Below are 25,621 nucleotides of genomic sequence, written 5' to 3' on the forward strand. Positions count from 1 at the left end.
CTGGCCCATAAAAGCCAGCCAACTGCGTACAAGGCACTGCTGGGATTTGAACCCAGGATCTCCTGTTTACTAGACAGGCGCTTTGACCAACTAAGCCACAGCGCCACTAATATTGACTGTAAGAAACATTTGCCTGATAACAAAAATCGAAGAAGAAAAAACTAATACACAACAAAAACCAGCATGTCAGGATGCAGAAAATGCAATGAAATGAAAGAAAGAAGCAATGAAAGAAAGAAGCAAAATGTTATGGACAGATGCCTAAAATGTTGGCAATGGACCACACCTAAGTCAGTGAAGAAAAAGGGCAAACCTTACGACTCTGATGGGACTGAAACTCACAACTTTTGAATGGCTTAGCTCACAGCCTAGAAGTCCAATGCACTATCCATTGTCCCATAGAGCCTAAGTGCTCTACTCTATGTAGCACTGTTGCAGATAAAGTAATTTTAGGTAGTCTCTGGCCCATAAAAGCCAGCCAACTGCGTACAAGGCACTGCTGGGATTTGAACCCAGGATGTCCTGTTTACAAGACAGGCGCTTTGACCAACTAAGCCACAGCGCCACTAAATTTAACTGTAGGAGAAATTTGCCTGATAACAAAAATCGAAGAAGAAAAAACTAATACACAACAAAAACCAGCATGTCAGGATGCAGAAAATGCAATGAAATGAAAGAAAGAAGCAACGAAAGAAAGAAGCAAAACATTATGGACAGATGCCTAAAATGTTGGCAACAGACCACACCAAAGTCAGTGAAAAAAAAGGGCAAAGCTTACGACTCTGGTGGGACTCGAACCCACAACCTTTGAATGGCTCAGCTAACAGCCTAGAAGTCCAATGCGCTATCCATTGCGCCACAGAGCCCGAGTGCTCTGCTTCCACTAGCACTGTTGAAGATAAAGTACTTTTTGGTAGTCTCTGGCCCATAAGTCCAGCCAACTGCAGACAAGGCACTGCTGGGATTTGAACCCAGGATCTCCTGTTTACTAGACAGGCGCTTTGACCAACTAAGCCACAGCGCCACAAAAATTGACTGTAAAAACATTTGCCTGATAACAAAAATCGAAGAAGAAAAAACTAATACACAACAAAAACCAGCATGTCAGGATGCAGAAAATGCAATGAAATGAAAGAAAGAAGCAATGAAAGAAAGAAGCAAAATGTTATGGACAGATGCCTAAAATGTTGGCAATGGACCACACCTAAGTCAGTGAAGAAAAAGGGCAAACCTTACGACTCTGATGGGACTGGAACTCACAACTTTTGAATGGCTTAGCTCACAGCCTAGAAGTCCAATGCACTATCCATTGTTTCTAAAAAGACTTTCTGTTTCTAGAAAGACTTTCGTTTTTAAAATCTTGAATCTTCTCTGGGCAAATTACACTTGCAACACTCTACCTTTATAAATTCTCCTTCAGTGAAAGGTTTCCTGTGCTGTGCGATTAGCTGGGCTACATCATAACTAGCCAGCGTAGAATTTTCTTGCACTTTATTAGCACAAAAAAAAAACTGCTGTTGTTGAGCTGATAAGCCAGCTGCTATTGTTTACTTTTTTTATCTCGTTCAGCACCAGTGTAAGAGCTGAAGGCCTGATGTTTTATTTTAGAATGTCTTTTAATATTATATTCATTCATTACTGCAGCTGATTCCTGGCAAATTAAACAGACACATATTCCACTGACCTCTGTGAATAAATATTCTTTGCCCCATCGTGACTGAAATTTCCTGCACTCACTGTTGATTTTCCTTTTTCTTGCGTGTGCCATGGCTCGCCAAAACGTGATTATGAATTATGCTTCTTTCAGTTTGTTCAGTTCGTTTTACTTCATAACAGGAACTGCTGCCTAATTGAAGGCATGTAATAGCGACACCTGGTGGTTATTTATTGAATTACGTTCATTTTTGTATAGCGGGCCAGATTCTATTTATATTCATAAAAAGCCTCGCGGGCCGCCACAAAACTGATCGCGGCATAGTTTGGACACCCCTGATTTAGGTATACTGGAAACTTGCAGGGAGGTGTGTTGAAGGAAGTTGGAGCTAAACTATGCAGGACACCGGCCCTCCAGGACAGAGTTTGGACAACCCTGCTATAGCACTTTTAGAATGTAGGTTGGGCTAAAGCAGCTTCACATAGAAGATTATAGTGAATTGGAACAGCGTCAGTTCAGTTTTCAGAGTTTAAGTTTTGTTCAGTTCAGTGTGGTTTAATATTCAATGCTGAGAATTTAAACACTGAAGAGCAATCCATTCCTACTAATACTACCATAATAACTGACCATTGATAATAGTCGATTCGACTTCTTTTCCCCGTCAGGTCGTACCGAGCTTCAAATGGCTCCTTTATCTCAGCATAAGGCAAGGAACGCAAACCTAGTACTTAAACGAGGAAGATGTAACGTCAAGTAAGTGTAATCCACTGGATTGAGGTAAAGTTGGTTTTTCATTCACACATGTAGAAATTCTGTCATTATACTTTCAGAAAAATATTTTTGCTAATACTAAATAGTGAAATTATATGAATATCAAAGACACAGCCAGCCCCTCCCTATAAGCAAACTTTAACCCAGTATGTGTTGCTTCCCTTTTTATTAATATTTTTCATATTTATATTATTTGCTAATACATGTAATATTTATGAATCAATGTTTGCAATCATTAATGTTAATTGTTTTGTTGTTTTTTATGAGTATATTTTATTACTAAGTGATGCATTTTCACTTTTGGTTAATTATTGTTCACCGCCGGACGGTTCATTGCAGGGTTTTTGCTTTTGTAATTTATAAAGAAACTCAACCAAGAATGTTTTATAGAATCTTCAATCTGTTTGCCAAATTAATTGAATAGGTTTTAAACACTCTTGAAGAATGCAAAGTAAGAATCACTGGTCCCTTTATTTAAGATTGCTTAATTGTTCATTTATGAAGCTGCTATTTGACAAAAACAGTGCCGTTTCAAAATGTCCAAAACATCTGGACCGTTATTGAGTAGAAGAAATCAAGCTTTACTTTTCGGTTTCATTGATTGTAAGGCAATATAATCATTGTGGGCTGGATTGCAATGGCAATACTCCACTGTTTAGACTAGAGCAGTGGTTCTCAAACGTTTTTCATCAAGTACCACGTCAGAAAAAAAATTGTCTCTCCAAGTACCACCAAAATGAGCAGTATTGAAATACAGTAGCGTAGTAGGCCCAGTAAAGCAGCTACAACTCTGCACAGTTAAAAAACGTGGCAGATTACCTCAGAAATATAGGCTATATGTCATATATGGCGTATTATATACATCATTTTTGATAAATTTTAAAATGTGTGCAGCATGTACATGACATATTTCATTCCTCTGCGTACCACTAGAAGGAAGCCTGCGTACTACAGTTTGAGAACCACTGGACTAGAGCAAGGTAGGGCCCCTAAATTATTCTGCTTAGGGCCCCCAAAATTTATGGCCGGCCCTGATCAAAGTACAACAATGTTTAGTCAAATAAATAGTGCTAATGTTGTTTTTAATGCACACTTTGTGATTTCAGGCTGAATATTTAAAGTTGTATGGTAAACAATATAGGGAGCATGTCTCAAGTTGTCACTTAACGAATATGGGACTATAAAACCAACTTTACCACAATATCTAACAGGATATTCTGTTAGCCAGAAATGTACCTTTGACATGATAAATGTTTCCAAACTCAGGAACTGTCCTGTCTGCAACCGGTGTGGCATCTGAGAAGGAAAGAAAAGCTCTTATTTATGCACAAATTCGATTCATCTTTGTTTCTGTAGCGCTTTTACAATTTATATTGTGTCAAAGCAGCTTCACATAGAAGATTAGAGTGAATTGAAACAACTAGTTCAACATTTTTGTATGTAAAGTAATGAACTAATGACTGTTAGTTTTATATAGAAATGACTGTTCAGCATTTACAAGCATAGCTAATTTTGACTGACATGACATAAGCAAATGATAATGTTATAAAACTGCAGAAAGTCTATGAAATCAATTGTTGCATGCACAAAAGCATGTGCAATGTATTGGAAGGAATGAGAAACTGCTACTATGATGTGCACAGATGACTAATTGTTTTGACCAATGCATTAACTGCTGTACAAATGTAAACAGTGTTATGAGAAATGCACCAAAGCCACTGAGAAAAAACTGTAAATCACAACATGCAATGTTAGTATTTTCAGTTTTTAATTTTCTTGAGAAGACATTTTGTGCAAATATCTGGTATGTTTTATTTGTATTTATTTATATATAATGTTCTTTATTTATTATTGTACTTGATATCATCCATTGTTATGGTTAATAGTATTATTAAAACACAATAAAAAAAAATTATCATGTAGATTATAGTAGCAGAAAATTCAAGCATTACTTTCTAAATTAAATCTTATTCTAAGAAATTCATTACATGGATAAATGTTGTTAATTGTTTTGAAATGTACTTCTTTCATTTTAGGTAACAAGGGAAATATTCTTTTGTCAGTAGTGTTCTCAGGACCTTGTTGTTACATTTAATATCCATAAATGAATAATTATTATTTTCTGCTTGAAATATCTCAGGAACATCTTTTTTTAGCTGTTCTACTGTCAAATCCTTTTGGGACAGATTGTAAAAGAGCTTGATGACAAACAATTTAATACCTGCGTTTGACTATCACATTGTGAAGTTTGTCATTTTTATAAAAAACAAAGAATTGAATTTCTGTGTAATAATATGTTGATTGTATCAAAATTGTATATTCAAAAATTTAGATTTAAAGTTTCTCTTGTTTCAAAGCATTTAAAAATGATTTTAACATTTTATATAAATCCATAAAACAAGTAAAAACAAAAGATGCCTCAAAACTTTTTAAGCTTTTGTCAGCTTATATGGACTGACCCCCTTAATGTAATGCATTTTCTTTTGTATTATTTAGGGTTTATTTATGTAATTATTATTAATATTATTGTGTACTAATTTTGCTTATTATATGCTGATTGGGTATATTGTTATATATGTTTAACAATGAAGTTGAAATGCCTGTTGTTATTTAAAAGTGAAATAAAATTTAAAAAACTTATACTGTAGCATAATTTGATCTAATCCATGTCCTGAAACACTCCTCCTCTCCTGCTTTCATCTCTCATATGAATGAATCTCCGTTGAACGACTCCTTCACTAGCCGACTATAATCAATATGGCTCCGCAGCATCTCGTTGTCATTTATGTAGCATTGTTTGCAGATTTTATTCAACAAAACTAGCATAAGCCTGGTATTTAGTGTGAGTTGGTGATACTCTGCCTTATGGTGAATGCAGTAAGTGACTGTATTATCATATAACGTTACCTGATTAGCACAAAAGTTCATAACAATCAAAAACGTAAAAAACTAAACCTTACCTATGAAATGTTTTGCCTTTGTGCTTTGTTTTCTTTCTTTGCTCGTTACTACACCCGTAGACAGCGCTAAAGTCCAGCATCTTTACGTAGTAACACTGTCTTGACTAGTGCGGTTGAATGACATTTGTCCTGGGAGCACTGTACAAATGTGGCGGCGCTATTGACGCATGCTCAGGGTCCCTATGCGATATCTAGTGCATATATCTATGATACTGTAGTAGCTATCTACTGCGGCTGCCTCAATGGCAGGCAAATATATTTTACTTCAGTGGAAAACTCGGCCCTCATCATGATATAAGGATTATGCCCATCATATGTGCTTATTTTCTATTTGTATTGATATATCTGGACAGTTGAATGTGCTGGCCAGTTTGTTTTTTGTCTAATACATGATAGTGGGCTACAGTTTTTTTTTTTTACTTTAAAACTTTAACAGATTGCTATTTTTTCACTAATGATATATGATGTAATAAATTTGTATTTTAAAAATGAGTCTTGTTTTAATTTTTTTTATTGCAATCTTTTAGGAAATATTTTAGTACATCGAAAAGTGTGGTTATGACGACATCTGACTAGCTAATCCAGCAAAACAAAAATCTCTAAAATGCAGTATTTAAATCTCATAGTTAAATAGAAACTGAGGCGTATAACTGCTAAAAGGTCCACTTTTTTGGAAAAAAGAACCACCCATTTCACAATGCAAATCGCTCTGTGTGTGTTTAAAGTTTCAGCCTTTTCTCCAGCCCTCAGTCGAGCTCAGCCAACCCCGCTGCTCTCCACAGGTGATCGGTGTCTCTGACCAACCAATGAACAAGCCAAACACATTAACCCTTTACTGGACCAACCAGATCTTCCCAGGACCGTGTGTGTGTGTTGAGCTGGACTTCATCGTAAAACTAACGTTTGCTTGCTACTTTAGCCAGCGGCGTCGAGTAGTTTAATTGACGGTGAAAGCGGAGCGTTTACGCGACCAACCGATCCTTTTACGCGCGGATTAATTACACCATCGTCGGCTTTACGAAGACGGATTTTCTGCGGCAGAAATGATCCAGATCTCAATCCGAAGAAGATGATTGAAGAGTTGGACATGCGTTTGCTGAATTTACTTATTTATACACTCAACAACTCCTTCGTGTGGCTTTGGGAGTCGGGGTTTGGCATGTTTAAGATGAATTGTCATCATCCGCCCTGGTGGAAAAACGGGTGAGTTAAGGTTACTCTGTATTTTCCGCCAATGCTTTTATTGACAACTTTTATATTTTGGTATTAAGAGATTTTTAGCTTCATTCTAGATCCTTGTTTTATCAAGAGCTGTCGAGAGATAGTGGCCTGCTGTGTCTGTTCAACCGTGTTAAATATTCAAACTGGATAATAAAACGATCGTGAAAACATTCAATAATGGACTGAACAAAACACACCACCTTCTGTTTGACCTCATTAAAGTGATTATATTGCTCTTAAAGATGGACTCTTCAAATGAGGGCTGTTCTTGTGCTGTTCTTTGGGCTGTTCTTTTTTTTTTTTGGATCTCTGGAGTTGAACACAAATGAAGATTTTTACTTTTATTCAGTGTTCATATGTATTCAGTCACAATTCATGTGTGTTTATGCAGTTATCTGTCCGTAAAACAACTTAATCCCGTCTAAAATGGTGTTCTAGTCTGGTCAAACTGATGTGTTGGCAGGTTTAGCTACTTTTCTGTCTGGTCAGACTAACAAGCCAACCAGCTAAACCAGGCTTGGACATGTTGAGAGGCTAGTTGAAAGTGCTAAACCTGTTATTTTTTATTGTGTTTCAGCTTGATTAGGTTTGTTTGTTTTAATTTTCCAGCATTCATTCACTGAGGACATGTTTGAGTTTATTTCATGCATTTAATATTAATTGTGCATTATTATTCACTATATAACCTTCTTTAATAAACGTATGGCCTGGATTGGACGGAATGATCTAAATTGAGGCCTTGAAAGTTGAAAAAGGATGAATATCATACAAATATGTATAATAATGTGGTTTTGTGTCATTGGTACTGTTTTGTATTGATATAAAACTCACAGTAGTGCCTAAAAGGTTATTAAATGACCTAAAATATTGTTTTTAGATAGTACTGTTGTGGAAGATACATAACTAGATGCTGTTGTTGTCTTAAATCGGATCACTATTTGATGTACATGTCTTGATGACTGTTGTTATTATGTGATTGTTGTAAGTTACCAGTGTTAAAGACTAATTTTGTTTCTTTGCCAAGCAGAACGGACAAAAATTAAACTAAATTAGATATTTTTAAAGACAAATAATAGTGTTTAGAGGACAGCTGAGGACACGAGGGCAGCTTTAAACAACATATTGCTTTTATCTATGGGCAATATTTCTTTGCCGTATTCCTTTAACAGTCACATGTTTTTTTCGTATTTTTTTGTAATTTAGCTAACAACAATTTTCAGTTTACAGTTCAAACAAAATGTTTAAAGCGCTATTTTGAATGTATAATAAATAAAATAGACAATTTTATAGATGTTATCAGTAGGGCCAATCAGAATCTGTGGACTTTTATTTTTCTTTTTTGTTTTTCTGCTTTTTCTGCTGAAAAGTTTGCAAAAATCTGTGGATTTATTTTGGGAGTATCTTAACAAAAAACTTAAACTTAATATATAAAATAATAAAAAATATGATCTTTGTAACTTTTATTTAAAGTTTACAATGCAAATTCATCTAGATCCACTTATTTGGTAAACAAAGCAAGTCTAATATATAAGACGGAAAAATTACTTTACAAACTGTATTGTAAATAAATCAAATAAACACTTTCATATTAGTCAATATTATTACTAAAATTAATTTAAAAACTGAAAAAAATATAAATTTACACAAGTAAATAAATACTCAATGAAGGGCTAAAAATCTGCATATTCCGTAAATCTGCGCGCGCAGATTTCATGTGTGCATAGTTATCAGTAATAAATCATTGTAAATGAACAACACAGTGTAGCTCATACTCAATGTGTTAACTTGCCTCTCTATTTATATATTAATTTATTTTATTTTCAGCTTAGTCCCTTTATTTATCAGGGGTCGCCATAGCGAAATGAAACGCCAGCACATGTTTTACGCAGCGGATGCCCTTCCAGCTACAACCCATCACTGGAAAACACGCTATACACTCTCATTCACACACATACACTATGAACAATTTAGCCTATCCAACTCACCTATAGCACATGATTTTGAAAATGTGGGGGAAACAGAAAAAGACAGAAAAGACACTGACCATGATCTTTTTAGACTTACCTTTAGCGCTGGCTTTTTATCCGAAGTGACTTTTTAAAAAAATGCTATAAGTGCATTGACGAGGTTCGTTACTGAAGATCACAGTCTCTCTCTTTCTCTCTCAACTAAAAATACTCTCAACTTGTGAATTAAAAAAATAACCTTAGTATCACTTTTGAACTCTTAAACCATTAGGTTTGGCTTTGAGGATGATTTTTTATGGTTTGATTGTTTTATTATAGACTGAATGACAGGGTAGGCCTATACTTGAAGAAGCAGCATGTTGTTTTCATTTCTTTATGTTCTTCCTCAAACCCGATAAAAAGACAATTTGGCCTTTTAGGTGGCCTGCTTCTCAAACTGCTTTGGTTTCAAAAGAGGATTATATTTAATATCATAGTTTAACCAGCAAGTGGTTTGTGTGGTGTACTGCAAAGAGAAAGTTATTATCTTGTAGTTTGACTATTTCATGTGTGTTCATGTATAACCAGTGTTTTTAATGCTAACATATGCAAATATAATATATACTACCAACATTTCTTTCTTTAAAATACATTCTTAAAGCATTACATCCCTTTTCATGCACAATTTTCCATTTTATATTTAATTCAATTCCTCTTTATTATTTCTATAGCTCTTTTACAATGTAGATTATGTCAAAGCAGCTTCACACAGAGGTTCTAGTAAACTGAAACTGTGTCAGTCCAGTTTTCAGAGTTTAAGTTCAGTTTAGTTCAATGTCAATTTTATTTATATAGCACTATTATACACAACCAAACGGTAAAACAAATGTGCTGAACAATACAAATAACAAAGAGAAAGTATAAATTTATAGCTAAATAAACAACTTTCACTGATAAAATGCCAAATCAAAAAGGTAAGTTTTTAACCTACATTTAAAAACAGACAGAGACCTAATACAGAGGGGCAGAGCATTCCACAAGGTAGGACCAGCTACTGCAAAAGCCCGGTCACCCCTGCATTTCAGCCTCGACTTTGGGATGTATGATAGTCTCTGGTTAGATGACTGAAGAGACCAACTAGGCTGATGTTCAGTCAACAGGTCTGACAGGTAGGAAGGAGCCAGGCCATTTGGTGATTTAAAAACCAGGAGAAGAATTTTAAAAGTGACACGATAGTGCACATGCAACAAGTGCAAAGAGTGTAAAACTGGTGTGATGTGGTCATATTTTTTGGTACCGGTTAAAAGCCTTGCAGCAGCATTTTGAACTAACTGTAGGCAGGATAGAGTTGTCTGACTGATCCCAAAATATAGTGAATTACACTAGACCAATCTAGAAGTAATAAAAGCATGAATGATTTTTTCTAGATAAAATAGGTTTGACTATTTTTAAAAGTCGAAGCAGAAAAAAGCAGGATTTGACCACTGCGTTAATCTGTTTGTCAAAGCTCAAGCCATCATCAATTCAGTTCAGTGTGTTTTAATTTTCACAGCTGAAAGTCCAAACACTGAGGAGCAAATCCATCAATGCACAGCTCCACAAGTCCCAAAACCAAGCAAGCTAGTGGCAGGGAACAAAACTTCACAATTGGCGAAAGTGAAGGGGAAAAACAACCTAGAGAGATACCAGGCTCAGTTGGGCACAACCATTTCTCCTTTCTGTACAGAGCCGTTACAAACTTCTTGTACAGAGTTGCACAAAACCACAAAAGATGCTGTTAGCTTCAGTCTAGCTAAATGAGACCTCTTACAAGGGATCAAACAAGTTTGGTCTCATTCTTGAATAATTAAATAACTTTTCTGGCATATTTTTATTTTATATAAGCTAAAAAATGCTGTTAGCTAGACTGAATTTTATATATTAACGGGCTTTTATTTGAGACCACATAATTTTTAATGTTTGTTAGTGTCATTCCACAGTCATGTGCTATGTTCTGAAAGTCAATTCACACGTTTATTAGTACGTTTGGAGGTATAATCCATTGTTTAACCTGAAAACAATTCCTTTGCTTGACTTCTCATTTTTATGTGACTTATTGCTGTGACTGTGCATTTTGGACTGCTTTTGACGAGTGAAGTTAACATGATTGCGTTGGATTACTTGTCCAAAAGAGGGCGCTGTCTGCCTACACATAAGGCTGAATGCAATTGTTTATCTGTTCACTAAATTCATTTTAATTAAACATGTAGGTGTATTTTAGGTCAATTTATCCATCAGATAAAAAAATGATATGGCATGCAGGGTTAACTGTTAGATAACAATAGAATTGGTAAATTAATGTCTCAGATGAGGTGGCATGGTGGCTCAGTGTTTAGCACTGTTGCCTCATCACCACTGGTTCCAGCTGGTCCAGTTGTCATTTGTGTGGAGTTTGCATGTTCTCCACTTGTTTGCGTGGGTTTCCTTCGGGTGCTTTGGTTTTAGTTGCAGAGTTACTGTATATAATATTTGTTAGGCTGTTTCATTTTGTTTTACTTACATGGACCAAAATTAGAAGTTTTATTCAAGACAATATTCTGAAGGTTGTTACTGAAGGATAGGTTTGTTTATTTATAATCATTTAAAATATTTTTTCTGCCATTTTATTTGATTCATGGAGTGATTAGAAAAAAGCAATTTCTAGAATTCGCTCTGTAAAACAAATTTTGACTAATATGAAACAACTTTGAACTTGACATCAGTGTTGGAACATTTGTGCTACAATGCTTGCAAATTTGAATATGTATACATCACTATAGTAAACGTAAAATATATCGAAATGTTTGGAATAGGCTACTCAATATATTCAATCAACTAGGAAAGTGAACAGGGTTTTTCCTGGCTCAAAATGCGGTTAAGGTGGAATCCTGATCACCATTTGCTGTTTAAAACGAACACATTTTCCATCATAATTGAATTATCTTATTTTAAAATGGCTAACATTAAATGCAAATAAATACATAACCAGTATCACTTACATAAATACATAACAGAGCATCACTTGAGGTCTGTGTGTTATGGAAGTCCATTCCCTTCACTGAATAAAAAATAAATAAACAAATGCAATGTAAAAAAAAAATTATTTAAAGTCAGAATTGCAAGTTATAAAGACAAAATTCTGAGTTATAAAGTTAAGAAGTCAACTTTATAACTCAACTGCGACTTTATAACTCTGAATTATGACTATAACTCGCAATTCTGACTTTATTACTCGGAATTATGACTAACTCAGAATTGCGACTAACTCGCAATTCCTACTTAATTGCGACTTTATAATTCACAATTCTGACTTTATTACTTGGAATTGCGACTTTATAACTCTAAATTATGACTATAACTCAGGATTGCAACTATAACTCGGAATTCTGACTTCATAACTCAGAACTGGGACTTTATAACTCACAATTCTGACTTAACTCAGAATTCTGACTTTAAAACTTGAAAATCTGACTAACTCGGAATTCTGACTTAATGTACAATTCTAACTTTATAGCTTGGAATTGTTACTATAACTCGCAATCTCACTTTATAACTCAGAATTGTGAATTTTTACCTCGAAATATGACTATATTACTCAGAATTGCGACTTTTACCTCGGTATTATGACTTTACAACTCGAAATTGCGGCTTTTTAACTCACAATTTTGACTTTATAGCTCGGAATTGTCACTTTTTAAATCGGAATTATGACTTTATAACTCATAATTATGACTTTTTTTTTCAATAAATTAATTTATTTTTAAATTCAGTGGCAGGAACGGGCTTCCATAGTATGTAGCCATGACTCTGTCTGACTTTTTTTTTTTTTTTTTTTTTTGAAAGTTGGAGATTGAGATGAAGTTGATTTTAAATTTGCACATTCTCCTTTCTCCTTACATAACCAGAAAAGTATAAGTTGTAAATTCTAAATATTGAAAGCAACCAATGACTATCAAAGTACAACATTGTTCACAGTCAATTAAGCAGTGCTAATGTTGTTTTGAAGTCATAAATGCGATTTAAGACCAAATTTTTCATGAGGTGTGGTAAACAATAGGAACCAATACAATGAATGCATGTGCAAATATAAAACATGACTATTTTCTATACATTTGGAATGTAAATACACGTGAGCGCGCTCGCGTGCACGAGCTGTAGGGAATGGCATCGGAGCGCGTTCACGGGCGTGTGTGAGGGAGGAGGCAAGAACGCGCAGTCGGCTGAGGAGTTTTTAATGTCCGCCATGTTGTGAATGGCGCACTGAGGCAGCGAGAGAAAACACACACACCCGCCTGCGTTTCCTCGCTGGATCTCTTCTATTCCATTATTTTTTCTCATTCTCCACCTCCATCCACCCTCCTCCATGACCTCTGTGGCGGTTTTATGGGTGATTGTGAGGGGATCGGATAGATTAATAGAGTAAAATGAGCAAACTGTCGTTCAGGGCGCGGGCGCTGGACGCTCTGAAACCGCTGCCCATATTCCGCTGCGAGGATCTGCCAGACCTGCACGAGTACGCGTCCATCAACCGCGCCGTGCCGCAGATGCCCACCGGCATGGAGAAGGACGAGGAACTGGTACGATTCTTGCCATGCAACTGCCGATTTTGTGCGATACCAGTTTGTTTTTTTTTTGTCAGTCTGCACAGGGTGGATGCAACAAAATGGCCGACTGTGCGTAATGCGTTTTACACGGTGTTTTGGAGCCGTTTTTCAGAGTGCACCGAATTTAACGTCTGGTATACATGCTGGGATTTATTTTGTGGCTGTTTGGGGTGTCAAAATAGGGTTTTGGTCGTCCGCTCGGAGCTGAATCGTGCAGCAAAACACAAAAGGAGTCATGTGACCGCGGAGCCACCGACATTTTGTTGGATTTTCTCTGTAGTGGCTGCAAACGGCAGCCAGAGGGCGGGAATTCCCGCTGTCATTTGGAAACATATGAGTGTTTTGCTTAAAGTGGAAATTCAGTCATTTAAACGACAGATAACCCAAAATTAAAGTTCTGTCATCATTTTACTCACCCTACATTTTTTTTCAAACGTGTTTCAGTTTAATATATATTTTCTAATTAAACACAAAAGTAAATATTTTGAAGAATGTTGCCATACAATCACATTTGCCATTAACTTTTAATAGTATTTTCTGTAAATGCTTCGGTGGCTGGCTATTGATTTTATTATTTTTTTTACATTCTTAAAAATATCTTTCGTTTAAAGAATAAGTAAATAAAGCTTGGCATTACTAAAAGACTTGACAGCCTCAGTCACCATTCACTTCCATCTTTTTCCCCCCATACAAAGTAAATGAATGTTGACCAAGGCTGTCCTGTTGATGACAGTCAGTCAAAAGGCTTTGAACAACATGAGGATGAGTAAATATTGGTAGAATTTATTTTTTAAATGTATTATTCCAGTGGTACTTTTTTTTTCTTTTGCATCCTTGGAAAAGTCGTAGACGTTTCTTTTTGAAATTTAGTTTTAGTTTAATTTACTAAAAAAAATATGAACGCAGTGCTTCAACATCATTTAAGGATTCATGAATGCTATCTAATCATGAATGAATGAAAAATGCGTTTGTAAAAATCTGGAGAAGAAGAAAAAAACTGTAAAGCTGAGCTCAAGGGTCCTTAACGGTATGCTGCCATTCGCATACTTATTAGGGCCCTGGGCTTGCTAGCATCAGTGATTACATTTCCATGCACAAACATGTTCTACACAATTATTGATTGCATTTTGGTTCATGTGAGCATCTTGCATGTTGTTGACTTCAAGTAACATCAGGACATCAATTATTTCCATTTCTGTGGTGATATAAATGACATCAGTAAGATTAAATGAGTGAGTATATGTTCTGTTTCTGGAAGAGAATGCTCTTTTGTGCCGGTTTTTAGCCAAAACATCAGAGACTGCATGCATGTAAATGTGGTAAATGGCAGCCGCATGTCAAGAATCTCTTGTTCTCTGGTGTTGTGGAGTTTCACAAAAAACTGGTTGATGTTGTGCTGTTTGAAGCTGCTTGGTTAGATTGCAGAAGCTGTTCTTTTTAGACATTCATACATGGTTTGCAGGAATTATTAATAGTTCTACAAAGTGAGCAAGTTAAAGATCAAACATGCATGTTTGGGACCCATGGGCAAATTTAGGGCTTTTTTTTCCTTCCTATCACGGAAGAGCAGAAGCTTTTGTTTTTATTTGTGAGTTATAAGCATGTTTGCTTTTAAGTGTGATGATTATAGTTTCTGTCTTAATTAGGGCTGGACCGTATTGATAAAATATGTAATGGTGTTGAGTATGGCTGCACGGATTTGGCTAAAATGAGAATCATGATTTAATTTTTTTGCTCAATCAAAACACTATTTTCTCACAATTTTGTTGATGTAAAATAAAGGTTAATTTGAGTAGGCTATTATTGTTAACTCTAAAACTTATGGTAAAACAATAATAATATTAGGCCTATGTGTAGGTCTACTGTTACTCAGTGTAAGCCCGTTTGCGATGGTGTACGACTGTACGTGGTGTTAAATTTTACATTTACGTTTAGTCATTTAGCAGACGCTTTTATCCAAAGCGACTTAACAAATGAGGACAAGGAAGCAATTTACACAACTATAAGAGCAACAATGAATAAGTGCTGTAGGCAAGTTTCAGGTATGTAAAGTGTAAGAAGCAAAACATTAGTTATTTATTTATTTATTTTGTAATACAGTTAGCGATAGAACCAGAGAGGCAATTGCAGATTAGGAAGGAAAGTGGAGACTAAATAGTTGAGTTTTTAGTCGTTTCTTGAAGACAGCGAGTGACTCTGCCGTTCTGATGCAGTTAGGGAGTTCATTCCACCAACTGGGCAGACTGAATGCAAGAGTTCGGGAAAGTGATTTCTTCATATAGGTGCCAATTGCATGGCGGACAGCATCTGGCGATTACATGAATGATTAAACAGAAGCTCTCGTGCTAGATGTGGCAAACTGTTCCCTGAAAATTCCATCCCACAAACTTTGTAGCTGACTTGAAGCTAACAGAAGTCTTTTATCCACTCTTGGAAAAGTGTAGATGGTGGATTAACAATTAGGACATGATCAGTAGTAAGATGTGTCATTTTTTGTAACTAGATGGTTTCTAAAACAAAATCTGTCAGTGTTATTTTCATTCTCATCTTCAGCGCTTTACGTTTTCACGGCAGTAGCTCTCCCTGTCATCCCAAGCCAGAAGGCATTGACTGAGGCCCCGTTTACACTAGTGCGTTTTAGTTTTAAAACGGCGTTGTAGAATGAAAACGATCCGCGTCCACACTCGCGTTTTACCCAGCGTTTTTGAACAGCTCTCCGTCCACACCAAAACGCTGAAAACGCACATCACGTGACCACACACACACTCTCGGGCAAGCGCTCCAGCATTCTACCCAGATGAGAGCTCTGCTTGTCGGACTGCTCATCACGCATCTCCCGCTGGATCTAATCTCACTATATTTGCTAAACGTGATATTTCATTCATGTTGTTGTCTTTATCTAACGACATAGGCCAATTCCCTGACTTTGGTCATTGGAATCTATTAAGTTACTTGTTCACGGGTAACATGTTTTGGTTAAGTGCAAAGATAAGTTAATGATTAATCCAGGTACATTGACCGATCGCTTGCCCTTATTTCCTACAATGTATAAACTTATTGTATGTTATACTTTTATAATTGTCGATTATTAAAACTGATATTCAGCAAAAGAGAGGGTGCGTTTTGTATTTTCACTTAAATTAAAAGGAGGCAGTTGTTATAGGCTCCGTTTTGTTATAAATATCCACGCTCATATATGCAGCACGACGCCTCAACATTTCTGCTGTCTGTTAAGTTGCTAATATTAAAAAGAAATAAGGCAGTTCCTTAAATCATGTTTACATTTTATTGTTGAGAAAGTGAAACAACGTAGCCAAGGTGATGTGAATGAAGTTATAAAGTACACTGTTCCGTTTGAAGATTTACGCGTGTCCTCGGTATGTTTTCTATATCAAACTGAGAAGGGGGAGACTGCAGCCTTGATCAAACTTGCGAAGTCTTAACTTACAAGAAGAGGATGCGAGACTGAACTGTGTGTGTTAGGCTACTTAATATTGAGGAAAAGCCCCAATCAGATAGGCGAACGTTTGCAGCCCTGCCTCCGTTTTCAGATATCTCCGTCTTTCCCCATCCACACTGAGACGGAGCAGCAGCGTTTTAGAATGAAAACGGCCTCTCCAGCGTTTTCAAAAAGCTCCGTTTTCGGCGCTCGAGAACTCCGGCGTAGTGTGGACGGATGGCGTAACCGTAGCAAAACTTATGCGTTTTTAAACTAAAACGCACTAGTGTAAACGGGGCCTGAGTGATTGACAGCTGAAATTAAGGGCCTACTCACACTATGCCATCCGTACCGTGCCCAGGCCCATTTCCCAGATCGTTTGAGAAGTGTGAGTGCGCTGAATCGGGCTCAAGCACGGTTCACTTGCCTGGCCCTGGCCCGGTTGGAAGAGGTGGGCCTGAGCGCGGTTCACTTGGGCCCGAAACTGAAAGAGAGACGTGACTTAAGGGACTGTTTCATATGGATTTATTAATCATTACCTATCACTTCAGTGAACGCATGTCGTAGTTTATTAAAGACGCAAACCTCTCACTGCACGACAGCTGCATGCCTTCAGCAGACCTCCTCATTCCTGCAGCACGAGAGCATTATGATTATGAGCGCCAAAAGTGGCGGATCTGTTCGGCGAAATATCTGACTGCATGTCACTGCATATCAAACGACTGACACGATACAACTAGAGAAATCTCCACTGTGCTGCTAAGTGAGAGTGCCGAGGCCCGATTGTGGTGTGAGTGCGGGCCGTCGGGGGAGACGGGAGGGGGGACCAGCGTGCTTTGGCCCGGTTCGAGGCAACTGTACCTAGTGTGAGTACGGCTTAATTAATCAGTCGAGTTCAGTGCTAGAGCAGTGGGCCAATAAGAAGAGCGCTAAGGCGGGGCAAGCATTACAAACTTTGCTTTGTTTACTGCAGCAAGTTGACATGAAAACTGTTTTAAACCGTTCCTGAGTGCTGAGTTTCGCGTTTCAAGAGCAAAGATGCATTCTGCGTGAATGTCTCCTGAATCCGCGCATGTGGTGAACATTTTGCAGTAAGAACTGGTCGCAAACAACAGTTTGATGCACTCGCACAAATGCTCCCAAATATATTTTGAGGTCGCATAGATAAAATTTCGGGCGCATATGTGACCAAAATGGTCACAATTCCGAGCCCTGAAGTAAAAGATTGGAGCAGTGTACTGACACTGTGATGCATATTAGTGTAAACTGGGCCATGTGTATTTTTCACGAGCGGTTTGCTGCTGAGACGGGGTCAGGGCTTAGTATTGTGATGTCTATCGGCTCAGCATCGTCAGTTGACCCAACCCTAATCGGGATGTGATGCTACTTTCATTTTTATAGATTGTATTATGGTTCATATTAAAGTCGTTGACCAAGTTAACACCTTAAATGTTTGGTCGAGTGAGCGATTGTTGAAAATGCTGCTTAGGTTTTAATATATGACATTATGCACAGTAAAACTGGATTTCTTTTACAATGCATTTATATTAGCTGCGTCCCAAATCGCATACTTATGCACTATTCTACGCCCTTTTGTAGTATGAATAGTGTAAGTAGTGTGTTCACACTGAAAATTCAAAAAATAATTAGTGCACTTTAATTACCCGGATGATGCACTCATTCAGCCGCTAAAATAAAGTGTGTAATGATGGACACTTCACGCACTCAACGAACGCAGGTTTGCTTACGTAGCGGAAAGGGCGGAGCTATCGGACGCACATGTTCAATAACTTTATTTATTTTGGATGGTGAAAGCAAAATTCTCCTACGAGAGTGATTATACGCCTCCCGATGGTGAATACGGCAGTACTTACGGCAGGTATTATTTGATAATTTAGTTGTTTATTTCACTGATTTGGCAACCGTCAAACGTCATCAGGGAAACGGTTTGAATTTCCGCTTAGTAAAAAAAACATTAGTGTGCCATTTGGGACAACACTACATACATATACTATCCTGTTGAGTGTGTAAGTGCATAAGTACATAGTGCATGAGTGCATAGTATATAGTGTGCCATTTGGAACGCAGCTATTGACTTTGTCCGATAATCTTAAACCAATTTATCTTTAGACTTAATTTTTCTGTGTGCGTGTGGAAAATTTTAATGTCATTTAAATGTTATTGGATTTTCATATCGTGTAGATTTTCTCCTTAACTTTAAATAGAATAGGGTTGGTTTAGTAAGTTTTAAATGGATTTCTATAGCGTGTTTGTCTCAACTGCACATTGACCTCGTTTATAAATCTTGACATGATGTGACTTATTCGTTGTGTTTAACTCTGTTTTGATGTTGTGCAAAACTTTTCTGAAGTAAATGTATGTAAATCCTTAGATTCTGAAATAATTTTTTAGTTGTCAGTTGTTTTTGGCAAATCTGTTTGGTGCAGATTTTTTTTATTTATTTTATTATTTTATTTTTATTTTTCAGATTATAAGCATGTTATTTTCAGTTTGTGTTGTGGGTTATTCTTTAGACAACTGCCAACTTAAAATGGCAAATATAGTCAATCCAGCAAGCCGGTATTCCTAGAGATGGTAGTTTCCTTCCAACTATCTTTCTTAGTCTAGGATAAAGGTCGTGGCAGCATTCCAGACAAGTTTGACCTGCTTTTTTCCTCTCAGTTTCCCAGACAGAATGCCATGACTGTGTCAGTGACTCTCCATTTTCTGTCAGATCAGCATTGCTTCAAACAGCTGTGGGAATATTTGCTGATAAGGAAAGAGAATGTTTCTAATGCAGTTTGAAATGAGAGTAATGAATGAGACAGGCTTTGATGTTGTGTGTAAATGTAGCTTTCGGCTTTTGCCTGAAGGGATCTCTCTTGAAGGATGACTAAGTATTACTTTGATTTGAATTTTTTGATTGCATCATTAATTTTATTTTGGTACTTCCACACTTGTCCATGATCCTTGAAGGAACTTTTGTAAGGTTTTTCAATTAGTTTCTTCTTTGACTTCAATTGTAATGTAGATAATAGATTATAATCATATCAGCCAGGCTGGTTTGAGATGGTCAGATATGAGTGGTTAATCAACAGTGTTAATTCCTGGGTTAGGGTTAGATGCTAAATTGTTTGTTTGTTGGTGTTCTTATACATTTTTTTTAATCATTTTGTACATTTTTAGTTCAAATGTTTGCTTATAATGGTATTTTCTTTCTATATATTTTTATTTGCTTCACATGCTCATTTATTTGAAGCATTCTGTCAAAAATGAATGTTCTGAAGTAGAGCTGCAGAATATCATTTCAGCATTGATATCAAAATGTGCGCATGGTGATCACATCACAGCGTGCAGTATTAAAGAGCCCATATTATACATGAAATAGGGTCATATCCTGGTTGTAAGGGTCTCCAACAACAGTCTAATATGCATGCAAGGTCAAAAAACACTTTCATGGTCTTATAATCTGCATTTATTTTTATCTAATTATCCCAGCGACTCCTGTATGAATCGTCCAGTGATTCATTTGTTCCCAAACCCCTCCTTAGCGCGGAGCTAATCTGCGCTGATTGGACCGATGACAGTCTGTCGCGATTGGTCGACTGCCTTCAGTCAGAGAGGGAAATGGCCAATAGCTAATCAGCAATTTAAAAAGTAATCACAGTTCATACACGCTCGATAGTGCAGACGTGGATTTTAGCTGCCACACTATGGCGAGTGGATAGTGCCACGGATAACCGAACGAAGGAGACAGTCGTGTACTGGCCATACCACACACACACAAAAACACACACACACCTCCGGATGACAACGCTCCCGCTTCCGCCCGCACCCGCCAGGTTTTAGCCTGAGAACCCGCTCCGTTTTCTGCCCGCCGCGCCCGGTCCCGCTAGAGCGGAGAACACAACCAAAAATCACCCAGTATACAGTCCAGACAGCCAAGCTGTCGTTCGTTCGTTCGTTCGTTCGTTCGTTCGCTCGCTCCTCTCTCTCTCTCTCTCTCTCTCTCTCTCTCTCTCTCTCTCTCTCTCTCTCTCTCTCTCTCTCTCTCTCTCTCTCTCTCTCTCTCTCTCTCTCTCTCTCTCTCTCTCTCTCTCTCTCTCTCTCTCTCTCATACGCGCGCGTGCGCACTAACACACACACAAGCACCACGCAGACTCTCTCTTTCTAATTCGCATAGCAATATCCGTGATATTGCTAGACAGCCCGCTCCCGTCCCAAATTAAACCCGTTACCGACCGCTCCCGCGATTTATTCGGAAATTTATTCCCGCGGCTGTCCCCGCGCCAGATTTCTGCGGCGCGGGAATAAATTTCCGAATAAATCGCGGGAGCAGAACTCTAGCACGGAGCTCCATAAACAAACAGCACGCGTCGCGTTTTTAACGTGACTTTGCACGCGATAAGATAAAATATCCAGTTAACCTGATACAGTACACGCGGTTACAAGTAACAAATCACAACTAAATACATTTGCAAGCTAGAGTCAACGAGGCAACAACTTTAACCGCACGTACTTACACTTGAGAAATGGAAGAAACCCATCCTGATGTCCATCAGTAAGTTACTGGTCCTTCCTTTAACAAACGCAGATGAAGTATTCTTTGTAGCATGTAACTTCCAGAAGTTTCCAGTAGTTTCCAACTGCTTGGCTATAATGCTGAGGTTTCATCTTTGGGTAGAGACTCAATATATCCATCTGCAATGTGACTTCAATCGACCGGCATGTTTGTGTGCGTGTGTTTGTGGGTGTGTGTGTGTGTGTGTGTGTGTGTGTCTGGGTTACTGCGTCAGAGGGCGGGGCCTCAGGTTTGAAATCTCCCGGGTTTGCGCGTGCACGTGAAAAACTTTGTTTCGTTCGTACGTCATGGCGAAACACCTAATGAGTCGGTATCAAGGCGACTCGTTTGAAGCACTATGAATCGACTCTTTTATAGATGAATCAACAGTTTTAAACACTGTATTCTTACAGATTTAAGCCTTAGCTGGATACTTCACTTCACTTAGAGCTGTGTTACACACTACATGGAGGGGAATTTTCAAAAACCCATAATATGGGCTCTTTAAGTCGGGATTAGGGCTGCAACTAACGACTATTTTAATAATCGATTAATCTGTCAAGAAATTAAAATGGTCGTGCCCAACTGAGTCTGGTTCCCTCAAGGTTTTTTTCTTCACTCCCATCAGGTGAAGTTTTTTTTTTCCCTCTCCGCTGTCGCCACTGCCTCTCATGGTTCAGGATTGGTAGAGCTACGCATCGATGAATTTGCTCTTCAGTGTTTGAACTCTCAGTAATAATTAAATCACACTGAACTGAGCTAAACTGAACTGAACTGAACTTAAACACTAAAACCTGAACCACACTGTTCCAGTTACTATGACCATTTATGTGAAGCTGCTTTGACACAATCTACATTGTAAAAGCACTATACAAATAAAGCTGAATTGAATTGAATTGATTATTTTTTTAGACTAATCGATGAATCAGCTAAAAAAGAAAAGCTGTTATTATAATAATAATAATAATAATAGTAATAATAAAATAAAATAAAAACGAAGCAGTTTTGTCCTGTTTTTAATCTAAATATCTAAATATTTTAAATCAAGAACATACTAAACACATGAAATGACATAAGAAATTATGTCTTGTTTTCTGAAAAAAAAAAACACGTCAAAATGAAGTGATTGTTTGCTTAAAACAGGTTAAATTATTAGTGAATTTGGTAATAAAAATAATCTTAATGAGATATAATCTTAAACAGAAGTTTTACCAGTTCACATCAACGTGTAAGTGATATAGTGATCTATAACCTGAGCTGGTTGCCACCATGTTTACTTGTGGCCGTGCGTTTCCCTCATTCATAAAAAGCAGAACACGCAGGATTGGGCACGTAAATTCACCAGTTACTCCCTAAATACATGCAAGTGGCTGGTAAACTTACAAAAGAGTAAATTCAACTTTATAGTTACTTTCACTATGTGTAATGTTTATCTGATATGTATAAAACACATCAGCAAATTATATTTGAATGCATTGTTTGACTCTAAATGTATTGTTACTAGTACGTGTGTGGATTTACATGTCTAAAACAAGTAATAGACAAGTTTTCAGAGTGCACCGAATTTAACGTCTGTCATACACGCTAGGATTCATTTTGTGGCTGTAACAAGTAATAGGCGGTTAAAACGCTGCATAATTCTGATAATATGGCACATCTTTTTCAGCGGGATTAAGTTGGTTTTGTTTTAGAGGGAAAAAATAAAAAGAAGCACTTTTCTGACAGTCCCTTACTGAGAGCTCTGCTCAGCGCAAGCTCTCTCTGGCTCAGCACCAGACACCGCGCCAAAGCTCGGTTTGTTTTGTTTTCAGTTTGTATCAAAACAAAAGTAGGACTCTGATGTTGAACTCCCTCCCTCCCTTCCTCCTCATCCCTGTCTATTAGGTGCTGAACTCTGTATCATTGCGCGAGATCGTGTACATGCGCTGAACTAAAGTGTTTTTTTTTTTTTAATAATCGAACATTCTCGTGTCGCACGACAATGAATCGATTATGAAATTTGTTGCCAACGCTTTTAGTAGTCTATTTTTATTGATTTAATCGATTCGTTGTTGCAGCCCTAGTCAGGATTATATTTATGTACACAAAAAACACTATACTGTGTTATTTTACATTTGATTATTCGAAAGACTCCCAGAAAATCATAAATTACTTTGTCTTTAGTCCAATGCAGTGGTTCTCAAACTAGTGGTACGCGGGCTTCCTCCAAGTGGTACGCGGAGGACTCGCCAAATAATGAAAGAAACAATTAACGCTTTTAATCCTTTGATGCGTAATATAACATCGATGTGATCAGCATTGTTTGCTTGGTGAAGCGTACGATCACAACGCTGTGCTTAGAATGTTTATTTTAGTGCTTTGTGACATAAGCTGCTAAAAATCAGTTTCCGAAGTTTAAGCATTGATTCTGAAGGGTGATTTGACTGACATGAAAAGTAGCCAATCACAGTCGACCTTTTCTAGTCGCGTGAAACGTAAGGGCGGGACAAAGGCTTTCTGTGTTGCAGAGACAGAGAAAACAACTTAAAAACAAATGTTTTGTTGGAATAATGCTTCTCGGATGTTTTCACTATAGAGATGTCTAGCAGAGTAATTAAACCGCGGACATATTTCCTGCCTTTCGCTCTCCGACAGCCAGTCGACTCGCCTCTGACCTGTCACTCCTCTAAATACATTCTGAATGGCGGCGCGGGAATGGAGGTATTGCGCAATAACTCATTTCTGCAAATGTGGCGAGTGCTCTATTTTAACACGAGAGCGCATTCATGTACGCAAATCGCTAAAACAGATATGCTAGCTCCTAAATAGGCTTTTTTTCAAATGAACTGCAAGTCCTCTCATGATCGCCTGTGTGCTCAGATTGAATACAATCGCGATCTCTCCACTATTAAAGTAGACATTATTTATCTTTATTCCTTGACTAAATTTAGTCAAAAGTATTCAAAGTTATCAAGTATTTAGAATTAGATTGATGCATGATCGATGACAATGCAAATGGTCTTCTTATTTGGCTGTATTGTGAAGTGAAACTTACTTTTAGCAAAGGGGGACTTATTTCTTTACGACAAAAGAATTATGCTGGAAATGTTTCTGGATGAGGTATTTGAGTGATTTATACATTTAGCTGTATTCTGATCTGTCTTAAAGCATTACAGGTCAAAACAATTCGTTGTTACGTATTGTTTATTTATCAAAATTAACAATAAGGCTCTTAAAACACTGCTTTGATAAATGTAGTGTTGTCATATTTCAAATACTTCAAGTAAAATGAAGTCATTTATTTATTTATTTTACTGACAGTGTACTTGTATTATTTTTTTTTGTATTTTAGATTAAGATCAAGTGTAAAATAAAATCTACATGTGATGTACAGCTATTTAAGTAACAGATTTGCCATATTGTAAAGAAAAATAGTGTAAAATATGTAAATAAAAGGCTAAATTTAAATATTTTACCATATACTTTAATTAAACCTTTCAAAGCTTGAAAATATTGTTTAAAAATGGGTAAAAAGTGTCTCTATGGCCTTAAAGTTTATGTGGTAGTTTTGCCAGTGCTATTGAAAAAAGATTAATTGTCATGAAAGGAAAAATCGACCATACTTCCTTTGTTAGCGCAAATTCCTATCCATGTAGCTTTGAGATTTAAGCAATTAAACCATTCAATCAGGTTTACACTTAAAAAAAGTGATTTCATAATGAAAATCTGATTATTTTTTTTCAAAAGTAACCAACTAGTACTTTTTAAAAGAGTACTTTGTTCTTTTACCTAATATTAGTATTATTTACTAAAATTTGTGTTATTTTAGCAGTGTAATAGTATTTTTCCTTGAGTACAAAAAAGATTTCACAAGCATTAAGTGCAGGTTTATTATATTATTAATATATGATTAATAATAATAATAATTATTATTATTATTAATGGTTTTTATGTGTATCTATTCATATGCAATGTTTTATGGGTTGCTGAGAATACATTTCAGGTCTTCAATACATAGCATGTCAGTCTTTAAAAAAAAAAATAGGTGCTGGAATTGATTTTCATTAGGCTGTGCCTGTATGAACCCTGTCATATGTACATTTAACATTTCAAGATTTGTCTAAAAGTGTATGAATATGACATATAGCCTATATTTATGAGGTCCAAGCAACATTTCCAGCTTTTGATGAATAGGCTATTATGAATACTTTAAATTTAAGTGCAGCAGTTTTCTTTTTACTTTTTAAGAACAGCTCCATTTTTTATGAACCTTTAAAAGCACATTTTAACTAAAACGTTTTTTTTTTTTTTACCTGCAAGCACAGTTAATGTTCAGACTATTTAAAATGTTTAAAGTGTCTGACAATAATACATATTCTTAATAATAGGAATTAATCTGCATCGTTTTTAAACTGTGCACACATGTAGCTGCTTAATTAGGCCCACAACGCTATTTTTAATACTGGTT

General features: G+C 36.8%; 1 protein-coding gene, 2 long non-coding RNA genes and 4 other non-coding genes across 17 annotated transcripts in view; 1 reads left to right on the plus strand and 6 right to left on the minus strand.

Moving 5' to 3' along the window:
• The window catches only part of LOC147841485 (uncharacterized), a 53,232-nt gene extending 44,445 nt beyond the window's left edge, over nucleotides 1–8,787 (minus strand). The window contains exons 1-2 of the long non-coding RNA XR_015504558.1: nucleotides 8,671–8,787; nucleotides 3,662–3,721 (exon numbers count right to left, since the gene is read on the minus strand). This is a non-coding gene — a long non-coding RNA (uncharacterized LOC147841485). The remainder of the gene's footprint in view (nucleotides 1–3,661; nucleotides 3,722–8,670) is intronic.
• Nucleotides 32–105, minus strand: trnat-agu (transfer RNA threonine (anticodon AGU)). Its single transcript has one exon. It is a non-coding gene; the product is annotated as a tRNA-Thr (tRNA).
• trnat-ugu (transfer RNA threonine (anticodon UGU)) lies at nucleotides 492–565 on the minus strand. Its single transcript has one exon. It is a non-coding gene; the product is annotated as a tRNA-Thr (tRNA).
• On the minus strand, nucleotides 778–866 carry trnar-ucu (transfer RNA arginine (anticodon UCU)). Its single transcript is given in 2 exon segments — nucleotides 778–813; nucleotides 830–866. It is a non-coding gene; the product is annotated as a tRNA-Arg (tRNA).
• trnat-agu (transfer RNA threonine (anticodon AGU)) lies at nucleotides 951–1,024 on the minus strand. Its single transcript has one exon. It is a non-coding gene; the product is annotated as a tRNA-Thr (tRNA).
• epc1a (enhancer of polycomb 1a) overlaps nucleotides 6,220–25,621 on the plus strand; it is a 57,555-nt gene continuing 38,153 nt past the window's right edge. For 8 of the 10 annotated variants that reach the window (XR_015504489.1, XR_015504491.1, XR_015504490.1 and 5 more), the window contains exon 1: nucleotides 12,804–13,147. Coding sequence is in view for 1 of the 10 variants with exons in the window: in XM_087276888.1 (XP_087133014.1) it covers nucleotides 12,995–13,147 (153 nt within the window). In the remaining 9 variants the exon portion in view is untranslated. Of the gene's footprint in view, nucleotides 6,589–12,803; nucleotides 13,148–25,621 lie in introns of those variants that run through there. The other 2 variants (XR_015504488.1, XM_087276889.1) reach the window with 1 other exon arrangement.
• Nucleotides 12,830–25,621, minus strand: part of LOC147841550 (uncharacterized) — a 21,928-nt gene continuing 9,136 nt past the window's right edge. Inside the window, exons 2-3 of one of the 2 annotated variants that reach the window (XR_015504562.2) lie at nucleotides 16,913–17,514; nucleotides 12,830–15,784 (exon numbers count right to left, since the gene is read on the minus strand). This is a non-coding gene — a long non-coding RNA (uncharacterized LOC147841550). Of the gene's footprint in view, nucleotides 15,785–16,912; nucleotides 18,335–25,621 lie in introns of those variants that run through there. The other variant, XR_015504561.1, reaches the window with a different exon arrangement.

Source organism: Danio rerio, chromosome 12 (genome assembly GCF_052040795.2).
Source record: "Danio rerio strain M-AB ecotype USA chromosome 12, GRCz13ab, whole genome shotgun sequence".
Taxonomy (NCBI): Eukaryota; Metazoa; Chordata; class Actinopteri; order Cypriniformes; family Danionidae; genus Danio; species Danio rerio.